Raw genomic sequence first — 24,616 nt, forward strand, 5'->3', positions numbered from 1 at the left:
GCTAGACTAATTAAATACGCTGCTTGGCCGGTTCGCCCTATTGGCGACTGCGTTGCATTCGCTGCCATACTACGCTGGATCTCAACCTACTAGCAAAGTCTCCCTGAGAAGATCGATGCTATCTGGGCCCTGAAGCTGGTATATTATTAATTAAGCTTTATTAGTATGGTACTAAGGTACTACGTAGGTTAGATCAATCTTGGAGGTTACTTCCCGTACAAAGTGCTAGCAAAGTAATCTCTAGCTAAAAAGGGTTACCTGCATTGGCCAGGACCCTGGTAAGTTACTGCACTAAGGATCATAATCCCTGAGGATGTCTACTTGGCAATTACCTCATGAGGCACGCCAGCGCGATAGTACGCCCCCTTCTCGCTGTCCCGTTCTTGGTGTCCCTCCCTGGATGATCACAGGTGCAGCTTCTTGGTTGTTCAAGTTCATATGATTTCGGTAAAGTCAGAGTTATTTGCCTGTCAGTGAGAAGCGTCAGTTTTTTTGAGCTTGGTGAAATATTGCAACAAGAACTTGCTTTAAATACCTGGTAGTGCTGTTAGAGCGCATAACGAAATGACAGAAGAATGTTATTGCCTGGCTTGAACTTGAGAACTCAGCAAGTCATTTGACTCTAGTCGCTTGGATTCAATTCGACGAACCTGTGTAATAAAAATAACGACTCGGGGTCTTGCTCCTCGAAAGTAGAATCTAAGGAAGGAAAGGCGCTTGGGGGTGAGTGGGTGGCCTGGGATTACCCCGTCTTTCCACTTTAGCGTCCCCAACTGCGCGCTCCAAGTCGGCCACCCCTTCCGCTAACTGCTGCGAATGCTACCGGACCAGGCCCCGAATCTCACCACCACTTGACACCACCAGCACAAATCAGAGAGAAGCTGTCGTCTCGTCTTGCTAGTATTCATCCATCCACTTACCTTCCATATTACCAACTGTCTCGTCGCCTGATATCGGATCTGCCTGCGCAACATTGACGCTTGACCTCACCCATACCTCCCCCAAATCTCGCCAATTGAATGTCCGAGATAAACCCCAGGTCGCCCACTTTCTACCGGCTATCGCTGACTTGGTGGTTGGACCAATCGATCGATCACCGCTGACGAACCTGAGGGACTTCGCTTGCTTCTGCGCCACAGCATTGCATCTCTCCGTAACAGACTCTCGAGTCGCCTCTTTCGAGAAGAGCTCTTTTGGTGTTTGCTGAATCAGTCTTTACCATCCAAACACCTAAATCCAGCTTCTTATACATCACTTGGAGACAACAACTCGGATGACGGTCGTATACCGTCCCACTGTCGACTGCTGACTTCGTGCTTCGCTGCCCCGGCCCCGGCCGCCGCCCTCTTCTTTCCTCCTTGCCAATTCCAGTGCCGCAATTACAAACAAAGCATGGCGAGCTTCCTGAACAAGTGGAAGCCAGGTGTGGCAGTGAGTTTGCCTGCTTAGCTTCGGCCGTCTCAACTTCTGCATCGGCTTGCCGACGTGCCGAAAATGGCCAACATGAATTGCGAACAGGCTGACAAGTTCTAGGGCGCATCGAACAATGCTAGCAAGGAGGCCAACAAGAAGAAAGAGGAGCCTGCCCCGGAGCTTACACCTCTGGAAAAGATGCTGCAGACCACCGGGCCCCTTCGGCAAGACGGAAGCGATAAGTACTTTGGTCTAGAGAATGTATGATGCCTACTTTATTTGAGCGTACCCAGTCTTCTCGACGATGCTAACCAGTCTTGCATAGTTCGGCAATACATGGTATGTGTAGGAGAGCTATGACGCCGAGTTTTGCTAATCCAAACGCAGCTATTGTAATTCGATGGTGCAAGCGCTCTACTACACCACAGCCTTCCGGGAACACGTGCTCAACTATCCTCTTCTAACGCCGGCAGACACACCAAACGAATACAAACCGAAAGTCAACGTCGTTGTTCGAGCGCCGGCCGAGAACGGGAGTGCGCAACAAGCAAATGGGAAGAAACAATTGACTACTGCGGAAGCTCTGGCAAGAAGGAGACAGATCAATACAGGACAACCTCCACCGGGCCAACAAGGCGTCAGACCGGAAGACAAACCAGACACGCCCGAATACAAGAAGAAGCAGGCCATGTTGAAAGGTCCAATACTGGAGTTGGCGCAGGAAAATCCGGGCGCATTCGGAATGGACGAATGCACCTTCACGGGGTTAAGAGACATTTTCATGACACTGGTTGAGAGTAGTACACGGACGGGCGTGCTGAGTCCTCAGCGATTCCTTGAGATTTTCAAGCGTGACAACGAGATGTTTCGAAACTCGATGCACCAGGACGCCCATGAGTTCTACGGCCTTGTGCTGAACGACGTCATCTCAAACGTTGAGGCCAATGCCAGACGGTTAATAGAACAGGAGGCTAAGCGCGCCAAAGACGGATTGGCCGCGTCGCTCGAGTCTGCTCTAGAAGTTGTTGCTAAGGGCACGCCAAATGGGACAACTTCACCGGGCACAGGCTGGGTTCACGATATCTTCGAGGGTCTGCTCACATCGGAAACGAAATGCCTGACGTGTGAGACAGCCTCGCAACGAGACGAAACGTTCTTGGACTTGTCCATCGATCTCGAGGAACATTCTTCGGTGACATCGTGCTTACAGAAATTCTCGGCCGAAGAGATGCTATGTGAGAGGAACAAGTTTCACTGCGACCACTGCGGCGGTCTACAAGAAGCTGAGAAGCGCATGAAGATCAAACGGTTACCGAAAGTGTTGGCTTTGCACCTCAAGCGTTTCAAGTATACGGAAGACTACAGTCGTTTGCAGAAACTCTTCCATCGAGTGGTTTACCCGTACCAGCTACGTATGTTTAACACAACCGACGACGCCGATGACCCGGATCGATTGTATGAACTGTATGCTGTCATCATCCACATTGGCGGTAACGCGTACCATGGTCATTATGTATCAGTCATCAAAACGGAGGATCGAGGCTGGCTGTTATTTGACGATGAAATGGTCGAGCCTGTGGACAAGCATTATGTCCGCAACTTCTTCGGAGACAAACCAGGCATGGCCTGTGCATATGTATTATTCTACCAGGAGACAACTTTCGAGAAGGTTCGTGCGGAACAAGAGGCTGAAGGCTTAGAAGAGGTGCGAATAGCCAGCGAGAAGGCGGGCGTGGCTCAGGAGAATGGGCAACCTAATGGACAGCCCTCCGGTCTGTTCAGGCAGACCACGACACCAATCTCACCAACAGATGACCACAATGCTTTGGCCAACCTGGATTACGCCGCCACTGCTCCAGTGCCGCCAAGTCAGCCTGTCTCACTCCCGGCTACCATCAACCAAGTGGACGGAGTGGCTGAGGCAGAGACTACCAAGCCGATACCAACAACAAAGGAACCGAAGAAAACGAAGGAAGAAAAGGAGCGGGAGAAGAAGGAAGCCAAGGCGGTCGAGAAAGCGCGAAAATTGGCTGAGAAGGAAGAAATCAAGGCGAAGGAAAAACAGCGCAAGGACAGGGAGGCTCAATTAAGAGATGCCCGCAAGACGGAAGCGGATAATCTTAGAAAGGCGCTCGAAGAGAGCAAAAAGATGGCTGCACAGGACGAGGAAACAAGGAAAAAAGAACCGGCCACCCCGAACACACCGACACATGCCTCAGGACTGCTGAATCGGGCGAACAAGGGTAGCAAGCCCATGTCCAAGAAGAGCTTTGGGTTTCTCAACAAGGACAAGTCTAAACGCGACAGCGACGAGGGACAGGAGAACGGGCAAAATGGCGAGTCGAGTAGTGGAACTGCTGACAAGCACGACCACCACAAACTTAAGGAGCGATTTAGTTTCAGCATTGGGCGCAAAAAGAGCAGCAACATCCTGTCGTAGTACGACACAATGGCCGTTCATGGAGTTCAGGGTTAAAGACTTAACAAATGAAATGGGGGAGACGCAAGCTCTTCTCATTCTCGAGACACCACACGACGGCTTGCATTCGTGTAGCATTCAAGCAGTCCATGGAACGATTGCTAGCCATGGATCGGGCTCATTGGAAGCATTTTGCGCGTATGGCATGAGCCTTTGGATGATGGGCTTGGATAGCTCCGAAGCCTTCCTTAATCTAGAGCCACCCCCACGAGCATCGCAGCAGGCGCCAAGGGGTTATTTGGTGGTTTTAATGATGCAAATATTTACCGACGGTTGTCTTCTCGTCTGTACAATAATAAGCGCGCATATTGCGACCTACGTAGTCCAAATAGCTAGACTCAAGTCAAAATGGAGAGCGGCGAGCCTGCGAAGCAGAAAATTGGACACTTGACCCTAGCTGTGCTTACGATAGAGGAGGACAGGCGTGAGAGCTTGCAAGATGGCCATGATCTGGCAGGTCGATTTAATGCATTCTTGAACTTGTGCCGTTGAGCCCCCTCGTGAACATGTTCGTCGGCCCCGATTTGATGGTCGTAATTCGTCTTATAATAGCAAACATTCATATTTTCCTACGCACTCTGCCAGCCTGGAATCCTTGGGACTCTTCTACGTAAATATAAAGCCGGCGAGACCACCGTATCCGGAACGCCAAGGTTCGATTGAATGCACCTCCAGAATCAACAGCCCTCTCCTAAACACCATAAGCGTCAATGCCAAACCAGACCCCATGAAGTCGTCCTTCCTCATCCAAAAACCAACTCGTAGAGTATGATTACCACATTAACCGCTATTAGCGGAACTGTAGAAGAGAAAATCGTCGTTAGCCGTACCATTCCCAAGCTCGTGCGCGCGTTCGGAATCGATGGGACCAAAACCAGGACCAGGACGGCAGGGGAAGTTTCAACATACTTCGCGTAAGTGTCCGTACACTCGATATCAAGTTGACCACCTTGCCCTTCATACTCTGCGCCTCGGCTCCTGCGCCAAAGGCCGGGTCATACGTCGACGAGGAGTAGCCTATGCGTGCGAGGAAGCGATCTTCGGACAGGACGGCGATGGCGTTGATGAGGAGGACGCAAGCTGTTTGGAGTGGCTTCGGTCAGCTATTGGCCCTTTACATTTACATATATACCTCGGGAGGGTGTAGAGAGAGGCGGCGCATGGGCTGCGTACTGTAGATGAGGTTGCCGAAGCCGAAGAGGAGCGCCATTTTGGGTAGTTATGCTTGGAAGTTCGGTGGAAGATGGTAGCGAGGAAACTAGAGGTGGGAAATAGAGCGGTCGAAGCTCTCAGCGCGGTCTGAATGATGGTTTGGACGGCGCGATGTTGCCCAGCTGTCCTGATGTTGAAATGTTGAAGTTCCAGGTTGCAGCTTCCGGACTCGGAATATTGCTCTGCCGGGACGGTTTTCGGGCGTCTGAGTGGCTGGACTTCAGGAGACATTAGCGTGTTGGAGCTATGCAGTTATGGGACAGGCCAGTATCTCCATGACACCAGCCAACTTGACAATTGAAGCTTTAGGTCATCAGAATATTTGGCCTAAGTACTTTCGAGATATTGACATGGCGATGTAAACGGTCACTTCCATCCTCAATCATTTCTCCCCGCCAGAAAATCGATCTTGGCAAAACAGAGGCCACAATGGCTTTACTTGGTGAGACGAGTCTTCATTTAATTCACAAGTCCATAGAATTGAGCTAACGAAAGACCAAGACAAGTTTCTGGTGTTGTTAATACCAGGTTTGGTCTTCCTACATCTTACCGTCGCTCCTTACACCAAGGTCGAAGAGTCATTCAACATCCAGGCCACTCATGACATCCTGGTGTATGGAATGCCCACGTCGGACGTGTACGAACGACTTTCCCGCCAATATGACCACTTCGACTTCCCCGGAGCGGTCCCCCGCACTTTCGTGGGCGCTGTGATGCTGGCAGGCATTTCGCAGCCCTTTGTTGAGCTTTTTGGCTTTCAGCATGCCCAGTTCATCGTCAGAGCCGTTTTGGCCCTTTTCAACATTGCCTGTTTGCTGGTTTTCAGGAGTAATGTGGAGAAGGCCTTTGGCCGGTCGACCAGTAGATGGTATGTGTTGCTGCAGGCGAGCCAGTTTCATGTGTTCTTCTATGCATCGCGGACACTGCCCAACATGTTTGCCTTCGGGTTGAGTAGGTCTGACGCTGAATTATGAAGAAACTTCAACTGATAAATCGACAGCAACATTGGCGTTTGCGCAGCTTGTAGGTTCTCTCACCATTCCACGGTGCAGGTTCGCCATTGGGCTTCTTACCGTTGCCACTGCCATTTTCAGGTCTGAGCTGGCGATTCTCCTGGTGACTACGACTCTTTATCTTGTGGGACTCTACGGGCTGTCCCCTTACAAGGTCATTTGGCCATTCCTCATCGCATTCCTCTTCTCACTCGCGGTGTCGATTCCCCTGGACTCTTACTTCTGGCAGAAGCCGCTCTGGCCTGAGCTATGGGGGTTCTACTACAATGCCGTGCAAGGTTCCTCTTCCGAATGGGGAACGTCGCCCTGGCACTACTACTTCAAGGCAGCTCTGCCGAAGCTCATTAACCCAGTCAACTTACTGTTGATGATTCCAACTGCACTTGTCATGCCAGGGACACAACATGAAGCACGAAAGCTCACGCTGCCGAGTCTGCTTTTCGTTGCCATCTATTCTCTTCAGCCACACAAGGAAGCGCGCTTCATTTTCTATGTGATACCACCCCTCACAGCAGTGGCAGCACTCGGCGCCGACTACGCGTTCACCCGCCGGGCCAAGTCGCTTGGGTACCGCATTTTGACCGTGATCCTCGTCGCTTCTATTCCCTTGTCATTTGCCGTCAGCTCAGGGATGCTGCTGGTGTCCTCACTGAACTACCCTGGTGGCGAAGCTCTTACGGCGCTCCGCTCCGTAGTAACCACCACAAGTACCTCCGCCGACTTCCAGACCGTCATGGTGCACACAGACGTTCTCTCTTGCATGACTGGTGTGACGCTTTTTGGTCAACAGCTACACCGACCTACCGATACACGCCAATCTGACGAGAGCGTGTCCTTCACCTTTGACAAGACGGAGAAATCATCGACGCTGCGAAATCCCACATTCTGGGACAAATTCGACTACGCCCTGGTTGAGGATCCGAGTAAAGTTATTGGAACTTGGGAACAGGTCGGAGTGATTGAGAGTTTTGCCGGGATCGAAATATTGAAACCCGGATCGGACGTAAGGGGCGACCTTGAGAGTGGTGATGGCAAGGTGCTCGGCCGGGGTAAATCGGTGCGGCAGGTCAGAGATTTAGCGAGGAAAGTGACGGGCGGCTGGTGGGTTGGACCGAAGATGAAGCCACAAATTCATATACTGAAAAGGACGAGAGGCGGCCCTCGGAAGGAAGTTAGGGAATGACGACCTGTGGCCGATGTCCAATTATGATGCGTCAGCCTGCCGTCTTTCGGCGGAGGGCGGCTCACGGCATCGCATATTGGTGTGGTCGGACAAACTCATCTGCCTGACTTGGGGCTTCAGATCGGCATATGGGGCTGCCTCACTAGCGGAGGAGTGAGACTTGTCATACGATTGACCAAAAGTAGTTTCTGGCCGTGTTGAACACAACCGGCCACGAAATGGGTTCAGAGCTGGTCAACCCCATCACTATCTGCGATTTGAGGTGAGGACATGGAGTCAGAGATTTGCGGGACGAATCGTGTCAATCGAGAAAAGCCTGAGAAATCGGGTACATTGGTTCTCAATTGTTGGGTGCAGGCGAGCTGACGAGGTTGGTCTCGGAATCACCTCAGGACATCAGCATAGCATATAGGAGAAAAAAGTGGATATAAACAGTTCCATCCGCTTAGTAAGTGCTGCATTGCAGCGTCACCTCTGAGGCAATGCTATTGTCTTATATCTGAAGCCTCTCGCAGCTCTTGGAGAACGTTGCCATTTCTAGAATCATGCAAAGAATAACGCCATTGAACCTTGACCTCTTTTTGCACCCTGATATGGCGCAGGCCAAGCATAGACGGTACAGTCGAATTCGTACTGGCAATCCGCCTCGGCACAGCACGCAAGCAGGACCATCCCGACTAAAAGATGCTAACGTCGAACCCTAGAACCGGGATACAGATTTTCGATCGACGATAAGAGATACCAACCAGCCTTCTGAGGTGCGCCGAATGACGGGTCTGGGCTCCTCCGGAACAGGGCCAAGAGAGTACGAGGTATAAGATGATACGTATAAGATGATACGTCGTACTCATTCACCCACCTGCCATTGGGCACCGTCATCTTGGTTCCGTGGCCCTAGCGCTTAGATTAGAGTTGGACCGCTCGTTTTCTGAACTGGTCCCGACGGGCCCTGAATGTTTGTTTACTATGCAATGCTTTAGCTGCTGTCAATCACTCAACTATGACATCGATGGCTGGCAATCCTTGTTTGGCTGTAACGCTTCGCAAGCCTCCGTAGGCGCACTTTGGGTTCCCAAGCTATTCTTAGCGTTTTGCCGTGTGCCACTGAGTGTGGAGAGCAGTTCCGTAAACAGTGTCCCTTGAATTGAGGGACCTACACGTATTGACTCGTTGCGGCCCAAAATGCGGGTCCACCTCCCGGATCCTGAAACTAGTTGATCTCTAACGCCGAACCCTGGAGAAGCCATTATGTGGTGCGACCACCACTTGCCTTTTAGCGGGCAGCGTGCAACGGGAAGCGGTTTGCTACAAATTCAAGTGACACCGACCGCTTTGTTCTGTGATCACATCGTTGGACTCTGCTAGAACACGCGTCGAGGTGTTTTGGTACCCGGTGGACTACTGTGTTGGGCTGTCGTATTTACGTGTTCGAACATTTAATTATCGGCATACCAGACTCCGCGCTGGATGCCATAGACATCCACCCACTCGTTACTGTGCTGCACTGACGATCGCATCTGCCTGTCTCAACGATAGACACGCCAGACCACACTACGCACGCATGCACACGACACCCACCACCTGGCAATCCTGCGGCGGGTCTCGACTCTGCAACCACACACCAACCTCGACCGACCCAACCCCTTTCCTTTCGACGTTGACGATTGCCTTACCTGCTCAATTACAACCCTCGACCGGCCAATTGATCATTCTCGAGCCGCTCTTTCCCTCTTTATCCCCCCCGACCCCGCCATTCAAGCAAGTGGCATTGGGTAATTGCATGTCTCAGCAGGCCACATGCTGTGCCCCACTCCGAGCATAGCCAACACTCTGAATTGCCTCTCAATATGGAGCAAGATGCACCCAAGCGACGAGACCGACTGATGGGCAAGTTCTTCGGTGGCAAAGATAAGGACAGAAAGTATACGTCCGAGCAGAGTGCCAATGACATCTCCGCCTTCCTTGGCAACTCGGACAAGCTCCAGATCTCGCATCCTCCACCGCCCCCTCCTTCGCAGGGCCACCGAGAATATGAAAGACAACAGCCGACCCTCGCTCTCGACACCAGCCGGGCCACCAGGTATCCAGCCGCTCTGGATGTCGAGAACAACCGATCGCAGCAGAGTCTGGCCTATCGCACGCGGTCACACAGTCCTCCACGGAGGAAGAATAAGGGTCTGGTGGTGCGGTTCGCGGATAGCTACCCAGAGATCATCGGCGAGGGCGGTGATGAGTGTCAGACGGTAGTGGCAGAGATTGGCAAGCGAAAGAGATCCAAGTCAGCGCCCACTTCGGCGCCGATTCCCCCTACTAAACAGGGGCATGAGTATGCGAGACAGGTTGGGGCCTTCCAGGAGGTGAAGCCCAGCCGCGATGAGGGTTTCGTGCCAGGTCCGATACGGAGGACGCAAACCGGCTTTTCGACCGTATCCGATCTCAGAGACGAGTCTGCCTCGGCTCCGGCTCCGGCTCCGCCCATGCCAACACCACCGCAACCCCGAACTGTTCCTGCGGGCGAGACGAGTCGATCCCGTTTCCTCGATTCGTCCAACCGCAAGGATGAAAACCGCCGCTCCTTCATCGAGCTCCATCAGCAGGAGCAGAGGCAGGCCGAAGGGATAGCATTCGCGCAAGCAATGAGGTCCACAGGTGAAAACTCGCAACATGAATGGGATGACCAGGGCCAGGCTTCCTCTCCTGAAACCCAACGAGATTCCCCAGCCCAGACACATCGCAAGGAAATACCAGCTGCCATGGATGAATATTCCTCAGGTGCGTCCAGATCACAGTCCACAAAAGTGCCCGCTTCGCGAGGTCCAGGGCACGAACCGCCCACACGATCCCAATCGACTCGCGCGCAAATGTCGCCGCCGATGCCGGATGATTACACGCGAACACAACCGCCTCTCGCACCTCCAAGAAACCCAGCTCGCAGGTCTCCATTCTCGCCTGTTCCCCCGTATGATCACAATGCGTCCTCGCGGGGGCCGTCGCCGGTACCACCTCCATACCCCCAGGAGGCGCCACCAGTCTTCAGAAATGAGTCACTCAGGTCACAACGCACAATATCACCAGATGAACTTCGCCTGAATACAAGCACGAGCAATTTGGTCGACAGTCCTTCCTCGACGTACTCCCAGTCTATGTACTCCACCCCAGATCTTTCCCATAAGGCAACGTTCGGCTCCCAATCGCCGGAGAAACCCAATCGACAATTCCACGACATTGTGGTCGCTGCTGGCGAGGATGCCTACGAAGACTTCATAGAGCGAACGAAGCATTTATATGAGTTATTTCGGTTGCATGCAGAACAGTTCAGGGCATTGGGAAGCTGTCAACCAATGGAGTTGTGCCGGGCTGCGCTGTGGTGGTTCTTGAAAGGCCGGACATCACTCGAGACTGCTATCAGGAGTCAGGCTAATTCTGACGATCAAAAGAACTTGATGACCAAATATCAGGCATACACGGATCTGACGAAGGGATACTGGCTTACGGAGCTCGCGCTGCCCGAAATCGCAGATGGCAAGTATAGTCCCGTTGAAGGCGAGCTGGGTGAAATCAGGCAAACTCTCAAGGCGAACTTGAAGAAGCTGGCCGTCTCAATGAAGCGAAATGGATTCCTTCCACCAGAAGAGCCTTTCATGCCTCAACACATGGACAAAGCCATCTGGGTGCAATACCCAGCATTGAGCCAAGACGTAGTGTCCATGCTCAATGGCAACTGGGGCTCAGTGCTCGCTGCCAGCAGGCAATCTTCGCGCACCCTTGAGGCCCTCGAGGCTCTGCCGATTGGCGACACGCCACAGTATTTCAGTTACGGTCGGGTGCCGGCTGAGGTTTACCTAATGGAACAGGGCATGGAGTCCATGGACACGTGCTTCTCTTGCATTTTGTCCATTGTTCGTCCGACGCACGAATCCAACCTGGTGTTCATCGTGGCGAGCCAGAACGGGTCCGTCGGGTTGAAGATTCAGTCTGACAAGAATGTGGGGGCTAGCTGGGATAGCGTCAGATGGAGATCAGACTCTAACACTCTCGAGGTCAAGATGCCGCGGGGCTTCATCCTTGCCATCAAGTGCTCTCAACAGGACTTCAGGATGCTTTGGAACATATTCGACTTCGGTGCCAAGGTCCAATCATATTTGTACCCGCGGAAAGAAGAGGCACCCAACTTCCGCACCAAGTTACGGGGATTCCATTACTTCGACGCGGACCCAAAGTCGAGAACGTTCCCCAAGGAGCCGGTGGGGCAATGCGAAGTGGCGATTTTCGAGCGAATCCTCAAGGAAGGTAGCCCGACGGGTCCACGCAATTTCCACCGAGGTTTCAGGCTGGCTGTCGTGACAGGGCCGAAGACGAGAACTCTCAGTGGTGTTACTCATTTCTACACGCCACAAATGCCTATACAGTTCGCGTATCTGCGCGGGGAGCAACGGGAGCCCATGCTACAGCTAGCATACAAGGACACCAAGGACAACTGCCGGATGGTTCTATCATTCAATGACGACGGAGAGCGGGAAAAGCTCGTCAGTCTTTTGAAAGGGACGTACGTTCATCACGATGAAGAGGTCATTGCCGAGGTTACCATGCAAGGATTCAACGTGACGGAGGGATTGGGCGACACCAAGGGGGGCTTCCCAGCTCTTCAGAAGTTGCCATGGCAGATTGCGCGCATCATCAACGACAGATACTCCGGTGATGTCTCGCCAACGGTTCTGGCGGAGAAGCTGAGGCTGGAAATCGACTCGTTGGATAGCCAGGGCGCTCCTGTGGGCACCATCACCGACAGGATCAACATGGCACCCGGCGAGTTCAAGGTCAGGCTTGATACAAAGGACATCTTGGCATTGCAAGTCCTGCGCCACCCTCAACTGGATATGACGGTTTCTATCATGGATAAGCCGGGACTAACAGATGCACCACGGGAGTTCACGGCCTTGCAAAACTCGATTGCCCGATCAGAGACAGTTAGGACATATAGATTCTCGAGCTTCAGAGACCTGCATGCTTTCCAAGCGGCAATCACTGGATACAACGTGCTTTTCGACGGTGTTGCCAGCAGTCTGAATATCGCGCGGCGCCGCATGGTGGTGCCTGTCTACAAGAAGTGGGAGTCTGGCACCGCGCGCATTCAAGTTGTACAATCGGAGAAGACGGTCCAGCTCCTGGCTTTCTTTGAGAACTGGTCGCATGGGCAGTGCATGGGCTTCGTGCTTAAGGGAACGGATGTTTTCGAAAGCTCGGGCCGCGGTCACAAGTCTCAGCTGAAGATGGTGGACTGCAAGTTCCCGCTGCCAAAGATTCCGGATGAGGAAGGCACTAAGACGGACGACATGGCATTTGTGTGTCTCGACATGCCGGACTATGCGGGCGAACATGATGACATCACCATTGTGTTTGAGGACGAGAATGGCAAGTTTTGAATACCATACTCCGAATCATGCTGAAATTGTGGCTAACTTGCGAAACAGAGAGAGATCGCTTATGCTCCTGTCTGCCAGCGCCCGTGAAGGGAGCGCGGGCAACCAAGGTCGGGTCGAAGGGCTAAAAGTCTTCACTCAGATCTCAGGGTGGGGCGTGTTTGAATCAGACAGAAAAAATTAGTGCTACTATCCAATGAATGATGGAACGAGGCAAATGACAAATTACGGAGAGCGGACCGGGCGATGAAAAAGAGTTAATGGTCAATTTTCGATTCGCTCAAGAGAAAGAACAAAGGCTTTGCATTGTATCAACGAGAAGATACCCCTAGTGGTTTACAGAAGAGGAGCAGAGTTGCTGTGTGCGTAGTGCTCCATGTCGCCTCGCTCGCTTCGAGTGGTGCGTATCATGGGAGTATTGGTGTGAGCGGGTAGAGGTGAATGGAGAGATGCTGAGGAAACTAGTGATCTGCTGCATGCCAGCATCGATCCTTCTTGAAATACGTTCGGCTGAAGTCAATCTGGAATAGACCCTGGAAAACGGTTGGGCCTTTTTTAACGTTGTCCAGGGGTAAGCAAGGTTTGACATGGGAGACAGCTGCGCATCCCCTGGTAAGGCAGCTGGGAATCGACCCCCCCTTTCTAAATTGAGAAACCTTGATTGGGAAATCTTAATTGTATACCCGAGTTCTACCCCGAGATGTAACACAAATCTTTAATATTGCCGCATGGCTAGCCGCAGCTCAGAAGTTGAAAGTATACTTTGAGATTTGAATATCTTCAACAACTACCCCTATTTTCACGGACTGCGGTAGAAACAAATCAGAAGGCATCATAACTAGATATTGAATTACAAGCTCAAGCGTGTGATCGTCGTCAGCACTGTCTAATAAGATATTCGTATAGCTCGCTTCTAAGGTCGGAGATGCTGTCGGTCTTCGCTGCTATTAGTCCAGATCCTAAATCCGAGGTTCCGAAGCTTACTCTCATGCGTCGGAGCAGTATAGTCGATCCGAGCCGATGCAATTGTCACATACCCAGAGAAAAAAAAGCTTAGTAGAGCCAAAGGCATGGTTGCTTTCGGAGTCAGATGCTTAGGGTCGGACGTAAAGGGTCCAAATTAGGAAGCAGTTTGGTATGTAAGTTGACCGAAGCCAGCTTACAAGACATTTCACTTGGACCAAAACACTTCTGAGCACTGTGTTGCACAAGGCAAAACAATTTACATCTAGTCATCTTCACCATCTTCACTATGCTCATTCAAAACCAACCGGAGTTTATCCATTCCACGCCCACCAACTCCAAAACCACTCATATACCCCTATCCCTCACTATGGACTCTCTTAAAGCCCACCCCTACCTCATCCCAACCCTCACCACCATATCCGCGACAGCGCTAACCACCCTCCTCGCCCTTGCCATCAAAGACTACCGGGCCTACACCTCGCTCGGCCCGCACGGGCTCCCTGACACCTTCCGTGGCTGGGCTACGCAACTCTACATGACGCGCCTCGGCGCCCGCAAAGACGTCACTGTGCCCGCGCCGTACGATCTAGCTCGCGCCGCTCAGACCACGGGTGACGCTATTGCCGCCACCACTAGCTACTTACGTCGGAGCGGCGGTAAACGCCTGTCTTTGCGTCAGGGGCCAAGACCCACAATCCCGGGTTTTGTAGCGCCGCAGCGGCAGGTAACTGACGTCGCCTCTCCAGAGCGGAAGGGGGAGATGTTCGAGTACTTGGGAAAACTAGTCGCGGCGAATATGGAACTACTGCAGTCGGAGTTGTCAGTTTTGGAGGGCCCAGTGCCGGCGGTGCAGATTAGGAAGGGGTTGGAACGGCCGGCTGTGTTGGAGAAGACGAGGGGGGAGTTGGTACACGTTCACATTCTGGATGGGAGTACGCATTTGGTCTTGAGCTTGGCGGACCAGAAGCATATTATTAAACAGGGCTGGGGGCAGAGGCATAGACTCAGTGGTGGGAGGATTCTGCCTTGGGGTTATACGTTGGTTTATGCGCCCAAGGATGAGGGGGAGATGGGGGTTTGGAAGGAGGTTGTGGGGGCGGCAGTTAGGTATTGCTGTGCTGGGGTTGGGGAGATTAGAATCCCGGATGAGCAAGACATGTATTAGAGACATTGTTTGCTACATAGTGGACGGCGTAAGCGGTCTTGTATCATTAAAGAAAGGGGAAATATTTGGTTTCAGGGGTTATCGATCCTTCATTCCCGTCACAGTAACTTGCACCCCTCCCGACCGGCCAGACGGTGCCATCACGACATGGTGATCAATCTCCTTCAGCCACTCTGTCACGTTGTCATCCGTCGACTGCGTTGAACCCTGTATAATCCATGCCGTGTGCTCCGAGAAAATCTGCGACACGGCAGACCAGTGATTGCGCTAACAGCTGGACGATTATCGATGAGGTCATATTGGCCGGGCGACCGCGTCGAACTGCGGATCGCATCATTAGTGATAGGCCCAGCAACGGCTGTTACGGTTGGTGGTGCGGATAATGTCGGCGAAGATGGCCTGGTATTGGATGTCTGGTAATAAACTCAACCTTCCGCTGCCTTGGGTGTCCATGAAGCGCGAGATATGTTTGCTCTTTGGTGAGTTGTACAAGTTGTTGACGATCTGGTTGGAGAAGTACTGTGAGTTGTTGAGATGCATCAAGTTGCGAATTGACTCAACGGCAAAGACAGCAAAACCTGTAGCATTGATGTCAAGTTCGAGACAAGAAGCTGACGGATGGCCCATGTGTCACATGCTTTCGTAGAGGCGTTCCATAAGGCCGTCGACTTGACCAGGTCTCTGTTGCTCGACATATCGACTTCTGATATATCGAAGGCTACCTGGTGGAAGCACATGGAAGCGTCGAGGCTTAGCACGCCACAGTTAATCGGTGCGTCGTTGAACGTCTCCTCGAAGGTATATGATAATTTCCTGATTTTTGCCTGTGTCCGGTCCTCTCCACAAGTCGTAGGTCCCGTTTCTTCTACAGAACGAGAAGACGCCAGCATAACGTGATATTAGCTGATTTGGAAATGTAAGATATCGAGCGGAAGAGGCGACAGCCGGTCCATCGGGTAGACAGAGGCTATCAGGAAGTCCCTCCTGTAACTGAGTCGTTGCGTGTTGGAACTGAGGCAGTGAACAAGTGAAATTGGACCGGAATGTTACCATGAATCTGTAGGAGAATGTAATAGTCGCGGTGTTAGACGGAGGTGCCGAGATAGTAGTTGTCATTTCGACAACGGGACGAAGGCACAAGAAGCGCGAGGAAGGCTGTGGTCCCCATAATGACGGCGTTCCCGAATACCACCAGATCGTAGCCTATGAGTCCGCGGGTATGTTTGAGGAGCTGGTAGCCGGTCCTTTCGACTACCGGTTGTCCATACGAAGTCCCCGGAGGTTCGCTTGAGTTTCCATCCAAAGGACCGGCACCAACTTGTGAAGGTTTCTCCCCATTTGAACTCTGAGTCAGGTCCATGACTCGAGCTTGTATATCAGCACTTGTGCTCAAAGAGCCCACTGTCGTCAAAGAACTGATACTGTCACAATATGGACTTCCATACTTAAACCAAATGGACAATCTAGTCGGGTAAAGTTGTTGGAATCTGAAATAGACGAAATCTAGGAGTCGAGCATAGAAACTACGGCGAGACGCCATGTTGCTCACGAATGTACGCTAGTGAGATTATTGGGCCCGGCTCAACAGACGCTATTCCTCCCACATTCACCGTTCAATGCTTTCGTCTAAGTCATCATGTGGAACGCAGGAGGGTTCGCTTACTTTAAGTAGCAGACCAATTCACAATAAGGACCACAGGTTGACAGGTGACATGCTCGGTAGGTGCCGAACCCCAGATTTGGTCAGGGATTTTGGGACTTTACGTTGTATTTTGGAAGCATTCATTTGACTGTGCCAGTCGTGCATTTTAAGCATCTCAATGAATTGTCCTCAAACCACTGACCCGGCGATGCATTGCCGATTTTGCCCATAGAAATATTAGAAGAGAAAGTGCGTTTGCCAGGTCGTGACTGTCTGTGACATTGCCATCTCAAAACTCATTATCTGCGTTGTATTTACTCGACTGGTGGCAAACTGTTGACAAAATATATAACGCATCTAGGGGAGATAAATCGGTGATATCCGGTCTACTACACTGGAATACAGAGTTATCGATACATTATACCGTACCCGGAGTTGCCTAAGGCGATGGCGTTTTACCTCTAGGGTTTGGATTCGTAACAGTGATGTAATCCCAAATGCTGCTCTCGTATTTTAACTGTAACTTTCATAAGCCATCACCTTGCAAAGGCATATTGCATCGGGCTCACAGTGCTAGGCCATCAATAAGCAGGTGCTACCGAGGAGATAACGCTGATACTAGTGAAGTATAGGGAGTACGTTTCATTCTGGCGGCGTATAGTCCGGATCCTCATCGTCTCTATCCAGAGGCATAAGCTGATCCACGTCCCGCGGCTTATACTCCAGATGCAGCCTCTGATGTACCGCCTGCCGGAGTTCGTGATGTTACTCCATGAGTTGTATAACAGCAGCATGGAAGACTAGATGTCGGCCCATTTGAACGCCACGATCCTCACCACCAGCATGCGCAGCTTGTCGCCATGTCTGGCATTCGCGAAGATGTAATGAATCAGTACGACTAGATCCGGAACCTCCTCAAAGTCACCGCATCATAAAATGACATATAGCTGAGAAAGACAAATAGACGTCCTTGACTCATTGCTAACGCAGTGGGTCAAACTGCCATTTTTAGGATTGACGAGCATAATGGCCGGCCAACGAAGGGGCTAGCCTGATGAATCCGGACTGGCTAAACATTTGCGAAACAGACAAATCAGCCAAAGGTGAAGTCCAATTTGTATTTGTATAGCTGATTAATACACATACATATCAAATCGCAGACCGGAGGTGCAGCGCTTGGGCCAACTGTCCATAGAGATATATATCTACTCTCTGTGGGACTGAGCGCCATATGTGTGCCTGAGGTGGTGCCTGAGGTGGTGCCTAAGGCAGTGAAATCGCTTGTGTAGATAAAAAGGTCGGCACCTGCCTACCTACCTTAGATGTAACTTCTTACATAGCACTCCGAGCAGTCAATACACACATCACACTGCGCATCGAGCATCGTAACCAATACAGGATCTGTACAGAGTCATCATCTGAGGGTTGAATCCCTCACTCTCCTGCTAAGTATACCGATACGTGAGCCCGTAAGAGTGCTGCTACCCTGTAGAGTAGATTAGATTAGATAAGATAAGATAGGGCTGCAAGGGTGCTGGTCGTTCATTTATACATACATACAATTTACCTCCTATTTGCACACGCTTTATAACCTAAGTAGTTTTGTATTATACCGTACCACTTGTACTCCTAGCTAGCCTAGAATGAAAACCTAGGAAGTAAACCCGCTTCCATAGCCTAGAATAAGCAAATGCCGGGGATTAGCGAAATAGTAGCCTTACTACACACTACTTGAAAAATAACTAGAAGATAAGAATCCATAGGGTATCTGCTACTTACTTTCCTACCCTATATTTGCCCGCTTGCTAGCATATGAGCCTCATGCATTACAACTATCTCAACTTTTAGCCTAGTTAGTGCTGAGTAAAATGAACAGCTATTTTTAAGTAGGCGGTTGATACAACGGTTATTTCCGCTACAGGGTACCCACTATACGATCACTAGATGTTGTAGGAGTCTTTCCGACATGGAAGATTCGAGTGAGAATTGTAGATCTTGCATTGAACATTGTACAACAGTCAAGTCTGGATTGCATTTGTCCATTTCCCCGGAACTGATATGAGAGTTGTGTCAAGATAAGGAATTTTGAGCGTGCACAACATATTGGCCATGTCATGGGTTCATTGGACAGAGGTCTTGTGCACACCGCCCAGGCTTCCAAGGCTCTGTTTTGCTGAGGAAGGACGCGACATTTGGCATCGTGTCTGCCTAATCAAATTGCACTACACGATGCAAGGCTTACATATTCCCTACAGCTAAACGGCTTGCGCGGAAGTGGTTGTGAATAATGACTTAAAGGCTGAAAGCAGAAGGCACTACCGTCTTGCAAGACATTGAAAAATAGAAGTGGGTATGTGACACAGCCACGGGGGCCAAAATTACGCTGAGCTGACCCAACAACGTCATTCCCGGACCTTTCTGACCCCTCATAAACCCGACCTGTCAGTCCTCATTCGTCATGCTTCAGTGCGGCTATGCAAAAACGGCCTAAAGTCACTACCTGGCCTTGATGACTCTGTCGTGGTCACAACGATCGTAGACTTTCCTAAAAATCATTCACTACCTCGAATGAAGATTGAACGTTTGAACGTTTGCAGCATCTAATCACTCTCCCGCCGAAAGTGAATCTTCTGCCGTGCAGTGACCTCACCAGCGCCGAGCTCTCTAATCGAAAAGTAGACCTAGGCCGCTGGAGTGAGGGGCTGTTTTTCGCAAATCACCACGACCCATCAGGACAAGCTCTTACGGCATCCCAACCAACTGCCTTGGCGAGAACAAATCCTCGCGCGCTCTTTTCGAACCTTTCGCGACGGTGACCAAAACCACAATATCGAACCATGATGGGTTTGACCGGGCGCAGAAGGACAGCGTCCAGCGCCAGTATGTCTCTGTGGCGCTACATACTTGAGCGCAGCTCTAACCGTCATCTCCAGGCAACCGGTCACTTTCCGATGATGATGATACGTCAGTCATGGAGCCCGATCAGGGCAACGGTTCGTCTAGTCGCCGTCCCAAGTCGTCTGGCTGTACCAACAGCTAACATGGCAACATGAGCATAGTTCTCATGCACATCATCTCGCAGCTTCGACCGGGTGCCGACCTGAGCCGAGTCGTCCTGCCGACCTTCATCCTCGAGCCGCGGAGCATGCTGGAGAGGATCACCAAGTGCGTTGCAATCCAAGAATACGATGCCTTTCCGAACGTGAATCATCGTTAACCGACTGAACCACAGCTTCATGTGCCATCCTGAAATGCTCCTCCCAATCCCTCAAATCGAAGACCCTGTCATCCGGTTTGTGTCTGTCGTCAAATTCTACCTGAGTGGTTGGCACATCAGACCCCCGTGCGTGTCCCAAACGTGTGCTTTCCTATTGGGCCTTTGCTGACAGTGATTTGCAACAGAGGCGTCAAGAAACCCCTCAACCCGATTCTGGGCGAGCTCTTCACTTGCTACTGGGACCTCCCGGACAAAACGCGCGCATACTACATATCCGAACAGACGTCGCACCACCCCCCGAAGTCGAGCTACTTCTATGCCGCACCCCATCATCACATCCGCGTCGACGGCACGCTCAAGCCACGGAGCAAGTTTCTTGGGAACTCGGCAGCCAGCATGATGGAGGGCATAGCCGTCTTGACGCTCACAAATCGGGGGAAGGACCCAAAGAAAGGCGAGAAGTACATACTGACACAGCCTAACATGTACGCACGAGGTATCCTGTTTGGGAAGATGAAGTATGAGCTGGGCGACCACAGCTTCGTTCGCTGTCCTGAATTAGGCCTTTCGGCTGATATTGAGTTCAAGACCAAGGGGTGGGTTGGCGGCACTTACAATGCCATCGGGGGGACCATTCGGAATGACAACACAGGCGAGGCGCTTTTCGAACTCTCCGGATTGTGGAGTGATGAGATGGTTATCAAGGACCTAAGAGTGGGTTCCTCTTGAGGTGGCTTCGGCATTGTGTAAATCGCTGACTTCGAAACCAGACTGGTCACCGGGAAACTTTTTTCAACGGCGCGAGAGCCAGGGCGTCCAAGCCCCAGGTACGGCCGCTTGGGGAACAAGAAGAGCGCGAGTCGCGAAAGCTTTGGCAAAAGACGGCCCAAGCCGTCAAGGACAAGAACCATGAGCTTGCTACGGATGAGAAGACGCGCATTGAGGACATGCAACGTGAAGAGGCGGCGACTAGAGCAGCCGAAAACATCGAATGGCACCCGCGACTTTTCAGGAGAGTAAGGGGCGGCCCGGGTGGGCAAGAAGAAGGCGAAGAGGATTTAGAGTGGATCATTAACGCGAAGATGTGAGTTATCTTTAGCGACGGGATATGAGTTTACAACTAATGACAGTTTAGCAATGCATCAACGCCGGAGCAACAGGCCGAGCAGATCATGGCCATATACCCCATTATCCAGGGCCAAAAGCCCTCGGAGCGCCACTTCGTCCCACTAAAATCACCAGCCGCCACTCCGAGTATAGCGGAGCATCCGGCGCCTCAGGAAGCCCCAGGTGATCTAATAGACTTTTGTCAGGACACTGCCCCCCCTCCTCCTCCAGTTCCAGCAGAAAACTCGATGGTAGCCGTGCAAGCCGAGAAGCGAGACAGCAAGCATTCGAGTGAAATCCACAACATGTTGCGGTCGACAGGCAAGGCGCCGGAAGGTCCCCTGATCGACTTCACGGGGGACATGAAGAAGGACCTTCCTAACGCTGGGTTGAAGAGAAGCGAGACCGCGGAGAGCAATGACGCTTTCTTCGATACTACAAGCTGAGTAGCTGAGCGAGCCACGAGTGGTGGGTTTCTTGGATGTGTTTTTAAAGGGTTAACTGGCCAGGCTATGGCAAGGGATAGTCGGACGACTGGTTGACTGCTAGTGATACCAATACGGACATACCTCAGTTCATGAGTTGATGAGCCATACACGACTTTCATCGGTTTGGCTTCGTCGTTGCGTGAACTTTAGATTTGGGCATTTCAACAGTAACAGCTTTGGCAGTACCAATTATACCACTTTCGTAGCATCTGCCAAGTCATGACCGAGTTTTATACGAGTCAGCTCAGTGTTAAACGCAAATCTCCACAGCTCGAAACGTGGAGATCTTCACATGGCAAGGTATTATGAATTCCACGCCTCACTACCAGCAATGATTTTGGTGGCAATAATATAAATACAGGCAATTATGGAACCGTATGTGTTCTCTGGCAGGGCGCACAAAGCTCATGTGAACCCCCAACGCCCTGTCACCAGTCTTTCCCAGGACGACGGGTGCAACCGCAACACCTTCATCCCTCCATCCACGAGCTGCTCAACCCGTCCTCGTTGAGTATCCCCTTGTCCCAATTCGTACTCTGTGCAAGAGCTCTCATGGATTACGCGGCGCTTACAATTTACTCGATGCTCACCTGACCTGCTGTCAGCTTGATCCACTCTCCTCGCAATCCCTGCTTTGCTTCCACCTCGGTGTCAACGGTCTTTTCTTCGTTTTCTTCTTTCCGTGGTCAACCCTGATCCCGTCCCGAACCGCCACCATGCCCTCTTCCCTACAACTCCACGAAACCGACACTCCACGTTCTTCGTCTAGTATCTTTTCCGCGTTGGCTCGGGACTCGGGCTCCGACTAGCACTCTTAGCATCGCGTCCCCGCATCTTGAGCCATTTCTTCGTGCTAAGCACCAACTCGCGATCGAGCTCGGGCGTGGGGTTCTTGCGGTGTATAAAATTGCAAAACCCGCCTCTCACACACCCCTCCCCACTGTTCAACCGACAACACGCCTCGCGGAAATCCGTCACGGGACTCAACTCGCAGTATATAGGCCTACCCGCGTACCAGCGACTATTCAGCTCGTCGCAGGCGGCTTGGGCACTATCCTCGTACTTGAAGCGCGCGTAGACGTTGCCGATGAGATGGTCGTTGGTGTTGTCGCAGACGACGAGCTCTTCCAGCTCCCCGTACTTGCACAGCTCGCACCACAGGTCCTCGTAGAAGGCATCGAAGTGGTTCTTGCACTGCTCGGGCGTGAGCCGGTTCTTGGGGTCGTGCGCTGGGTTTTGGTACATGGAGGGCAGCAGGATCGTTTGCGAGTACGACGGTTTCACATGCTTGCGGCTGCAGCGGTCGCCGTGCCGGCATGCGCCGATCTTGTAGTAGAAACTGCAGTTGACTTTGTCTTGTTCCGTGCCGAAGATGGAGGCGAGGAAGTTTGCCATTTTGAGGAAGGTGCGCTGCGTGTTCGTCGAGGTTGGGCGGTTGAGGTAGGCGATGGATCTCGATGTGGGAGGCTCGCGCGTTGAGGACTCGTCGCTATCGGTAGCAAGGAACTATGTGCGACGCGATGTTCGGTGATGCACGCACAGGTCAATGGATTATAATGCGCCGGAATAGCTCGTGTGTTGACGCGATAAGTTCGAAGTCAAGACAAGAACAAATTGAAGGCTGATTGAAGCTCGGGTCGAGGCTGACCAATCAATAGGAAGAGGCACAGCCACATCTAACTGTTTGGAGCGCCACACTCGGCCAGACGTCGGTCAACAGTGATACAGTTCAATAGTTGGCTTAGCACTGTCTGCCTCCGCGATTGGTAATCCGTCTTAGCCGTCATTCGATGTACAGGGAGCTTCGATACATATGTACTGAGATATGGATTAGACATTAAACGGCATAGGTTCGGATGAAATGTTTTTTCGACCTGACTCCATCCCCGACTCCGGCCCGACTCCGGCTTTTGGCGTTTTATTGCTGACGAGTTCTAACCGTACTTGCATGAGTATTTATTAGCATATGGACTCTCCGCTACTCGTTATATCAGGAATCGACCCGCCGCAGGCAAAATATAAGCTATCAGCGTAACATGTAAGGAAATAGATTTATTAGGCGCTGTGGCCCATTGTAAGCTTGGGCTAACTATAGTGTCGAATATATCGATAACGTCGGACTGCATAGGTTGTTCTAGGGCTCCATCCTCCGTGCGGATACAAATAGGCAGTCCTGAAGGGAACTAGGACAATTGGTGCTCGCCTCTACAAGTAGTTAATAGGTAGTCTCCCAGTAGTCATAATACTACCAAGTCCACGCTGGCTACTTCCGTCTGATCCCCTGAATCACTGTTTTACCTACATAACGCTATTAAACCTGGAGGCTATTGGCGCAGTAAAACTGAAGCATGGCCAAGCACTACCACGGCGCGGAAATCCTCTCGAACCCTAAGCAACATAGTAGAGCTCAAGGGACCGAGGCAAAATAGGACATTCCAGCATCTGTTTGGTACCTAGTCCATCGCAACCAGGTAGGGCTGTTCCAGATATGTTATCCATTGAAGGAAACACAGACTGCGCGGTTCTGAGTAATTGGAATGCCCAGCAAAAGAATGGCTGAATGAGATTCGGATCAGTTAGAATTCATATTGGCAAACTGTCTCGCCTGACTCGCGTTATAGATATGAAAGACAAACCCCAAACTGCACTGTAAAGGTCCAAAAGAGCCCGGTTTTGGTTTTCAATGCATTGCTACCACACTCACTAGCCCTCAAACAGTTGACACATACAATCGAGTCTGGAGAGCGACGCGATTCGATGATGGAAATCCAGCATGCCCGACCAGCAACCGCTGTCGAAGGTGGTGCTTAACAATATCCATGATGTCGTAGTGCATATCTGTACACTACCGGTGATAAGAAGTTCACTTCACGACTGGCGAGTTTCAGGGTTTGAGAGGCACATTTGACTATGGAAGAGGCTATGCTGGGTGAATGCCAGGCGCGAGAACTTGAAATGATCACAATCGAGTTTTTGCAAAGAAATTATTCGATGCGCAACTTCTGTTAATTACATGTGGCTGGAATTTTGTGCCATTGTTCATTCAATTTGGAATATCTGTAGAAAGATTGTTGTACGTGGAGTCAGTGAGCATCGGGGAGGGGGGTTGACGAAAGCAATCCTGTACTATTTAGATTTCATCTAAACTCGATGATAGATCAATCTGGCCCGAGAAAGTACTTGCCGCTGGTGACATTACAGGACAAAGTCAACGTCGTTCTCTTCCGTATTGTTATACAGCGAGTTGTTATATAAGTTGTCGGATAATACGCGGACATAATACGGAGGACTAGACAAGATATGGAGGCCTG

At 51.3% G+C, this 24,616-nt stretch overlaps 7 protein-coding genes across 7 annotated transcripts; 5 read left to right on the forward strand and 2 right to left on the reverse strand.

Annotated features, from left to right (window-relative positions):
* The first annotated feature begins 1,183 nt into the window (after positions 1 to 1,183).
* BCR38DRAFT_173778 (uncharacterized protein) lies at positions 1,184 to 4,042 on the forward strand. The gene is made up of 4 exons (XM_040853874.1): positions 1,184 to 1,431; positions 1,534 to 1,674; positions 1,739 to 1,752; positions 1,801 to 4,042. The coding sequence occupies exons 1-4, from the start codon at positions 1,393 to 1,395 to the stop codon at positions 3,851 to 3,853; spliced, it is 2,247 nt and encodes a 748-aa protein (XP_040717107.1). The 5' UTR covers positions 1,184 to 1,392; the 3' UTR covers positions 3,854 to 4,042.
* Positions 4,043 to 4,343: 301 nt separating this feature from the next.
* Positions 4,344 to 5,256, reverse strand: BCR38DRAFT_429387 (Yos1-like protein). The gene is made up of 3 exons (XM_040859963.1): positions 5,066 to 5,256; positions 4,802 to 4,972; positions 4,344 to 4,691 (listed from the first exon to the last, which is right to left on the reverse strand). The coding sequence occupies exons 1-3, from the start codon at positions 5,100 to 5,102 to the stop codon at positions 4,636 to 4,638; spliced, it is 264 nt and encodes an 87-aa protein (XP_040717108.1). The 5' UTR covers positions 5,103 to 5,256; the 3' UTR covers positions 4,344 to 4,635.
* A 277-nt stretch (positions 5,257 to 5,533) lies between these two features.
* Positions 5,534 to 7,300, forward strand: BCR38DRAFT_456771 (Alg9-like mannosyltransferase; the record flags this gene model as incomplete). Its single annotated transcript, XM_040861957.1, has 3 exons — positions 5,534 to 5,546; positions 5,606 to 6,055; positions 6,105 to 7,300. 3 exons carry the CDS (start codon positions 5,534 to 5,536, stop codon positions 7,298 to 7,300), a joined length of 1,659 nt encoding a protein of 552 aa, XP_040717109.1.
* Positions 7,301 to 8,906: 1,606 nt separating this feature from the next.
* BCR38DRAFT_173823 (uncharacterized protein) lies at positions 8,907 to 13,156 on the forward strand. The gene is made up of 2 exons (XM_040853875.1): positions 8,907 to 12,712; positions 12,772 to 13,156. The coding sequence occupies exons 1-2, from the start codon at positions 9,148 to 9,150 to the stop codon at positions 12,846 to 12,848; spliced, it is 3,642 nt and encodes a 1,213-aa protein (XP_040717110.1). The 5' UTR covers positions 8,907 to 9,147; the 3' UTR covers positions 12,849 to 13,156.
* Positions 13,157 to 14,053: 897 nt separating this feature from the next.
* On the forward strand, positions 14,054 to 16,142 carry BCR38DRAFT_483799 (uncharacterized protein; the record flags this gene model as incomplete). Its single annotated transcript, XM_040863669.1, has 2 exons — positions 14,054 to 14,788; positions 15,915 to 16,142. The coding sequence occupies 2 exons, from the start codon at positions 14,054 to 14,056 to the stop codon at positions 16,140 to 16,142; spliced, it is 963 nt and encodes a 320-aa protein (XP_040717111.1).
* Positions 16,143 to 18,930: 2,788 nt separating this feature from the next.
* On the forward strand, positions 18,931 to 21,561 carry BCR38DRAFT_173840 (uncharacterized protein). Its single transcript, XM_040853876.1, has 7 exons — positions 18,931 to 19,373; positions 19,427 to 19,486; positions 19,553 to 19,658; positions 19,726 to 19,836; positions 19,896 to 20,424; positions 20,481 to 20,794; positions 20,846 to 21,561. The coding sequence occupies exons 1-7, from the start codon at positions 19,331 to 19,333 to the stop codon at positions 21,261 to 21,263; spliced, it is 1,581 nt and encodes a 526-aa protein (XP_040717112.1). The 5' UTR covers positions 18,931 to 19,330; the 3' UTR covers positions 21,264 to 21,561.
* Positions 21,562 to 22,070: 509 nt separating this feature from the next.
* BCR38DRAFT_339132 (putative U2 auxiliary factor small subunit) lies at positions 22,071 to 22,700 on the reverse strand (the record flags this gene model as incomplete). The annotated part of the gene is made up of 1 exon (XM_040855679.1): positions 22,071 to 22,700. One exon carries the CDS (start codon positions 22,698 to 22,700, stop codon positions 22,071 to 22,073), a length of 630 nt encoding a protein of 209 aa, XP_040717113.1.
* Positions 22,701 to 24,616: the final 1,916 nt, after the last annotated feature.

Source organism: Pseudomassariella vexata (assembly GCF_002105095.1).
Source record: "Pseudomassariella vexata strain CBS 129021 chromosome Unknown BCR38scaffold_5, whole genome shotgun sequence".
In the NCBI taxonomy this organism is placed as follows: domain Eukaryota; kingdom Fungi; phylum Ascomycota; class Sordariomycetes; order Amphisphaeriales; family Pseudomassariaceae; genus Pseudomassariella; species Pseudomassariella vexata.

Excerpts from the sequence above, each read along its gene's own strand:
- BCR38DRAFT_173778 (XM_040853874.1), top strand. The coding sequence starts at position 1,393 with ATGGCGAGCTTCCTGAACAAGTGGAAGCCAGGTGTGGCA. Across the intron at positions 1,432-1,533 it reads AGTGGAAGCCAGGTGTGGCA|GGCGCATCGAACAATGCTAG; the intron begins GTGAGTTTGCCT and ends GACAAGTTCTAG.
- BCR38DRAFT_429387 (XM_040859963.1), bottom strand. The coding sequence starts at position 5,102 with ATGGCGCTCCTCTTCGGCTTCGGCAACCTCATCTACA. Across the intron at positions 4,973-5,065 it reads CTTCGGCAACCTCATCTACA|CTTGCGTCCTCCTCATCAAC; the intron begins GTACGCAGCCCA and ends CACTCCAAACAG. Across the intron at positions 4,692-4,801 it reads TGTACGGACACTTACGCGAA|TTCCGCTAATAGCGGTTAAT; the intron begins GTATGTTGAAAC and ends TCTCTTCTACAG.
- BCR38DRAFT_173823 (XM_040853875.1), top strand. The coding sequence starts at position 9,148 with ATGGAGCAAGATGCACCCAAGCGACGAGACCGACTGATGGGCAAGTTC. Across the intron at positions 12,713-12,771 it reads TGTGTTTGAGGACGAGAATG|AGAGAGATCGCTTATGCTCC; the intron begins GCAAGTTTTGAA and ends CTTGCGAAACAG.
- BCR38DRAFT_173840 (XM_040853876.1), top strand. The coding sequence starts at position 19,331 with ATGATGGGTTTGACCGGGCGCAGAAGGACAGCGTCCAGCGCCA. Across the intron at positions 19,374-19,426 it reads AAGGACAGCGTCCAGCGCCA|GCAACCGGTCACTTTCCGAT; the intron begins GTATGTCTCTGT and ends CGTCATCTCCAG. Across the intron at positions 20,795-20,845 it reads TGGATCATTAACGCGAAGAT|CAATGCATCAACGCCGGAGC; the intron begins GTGAGTTATCTT and ends ATGACAGTTTAG.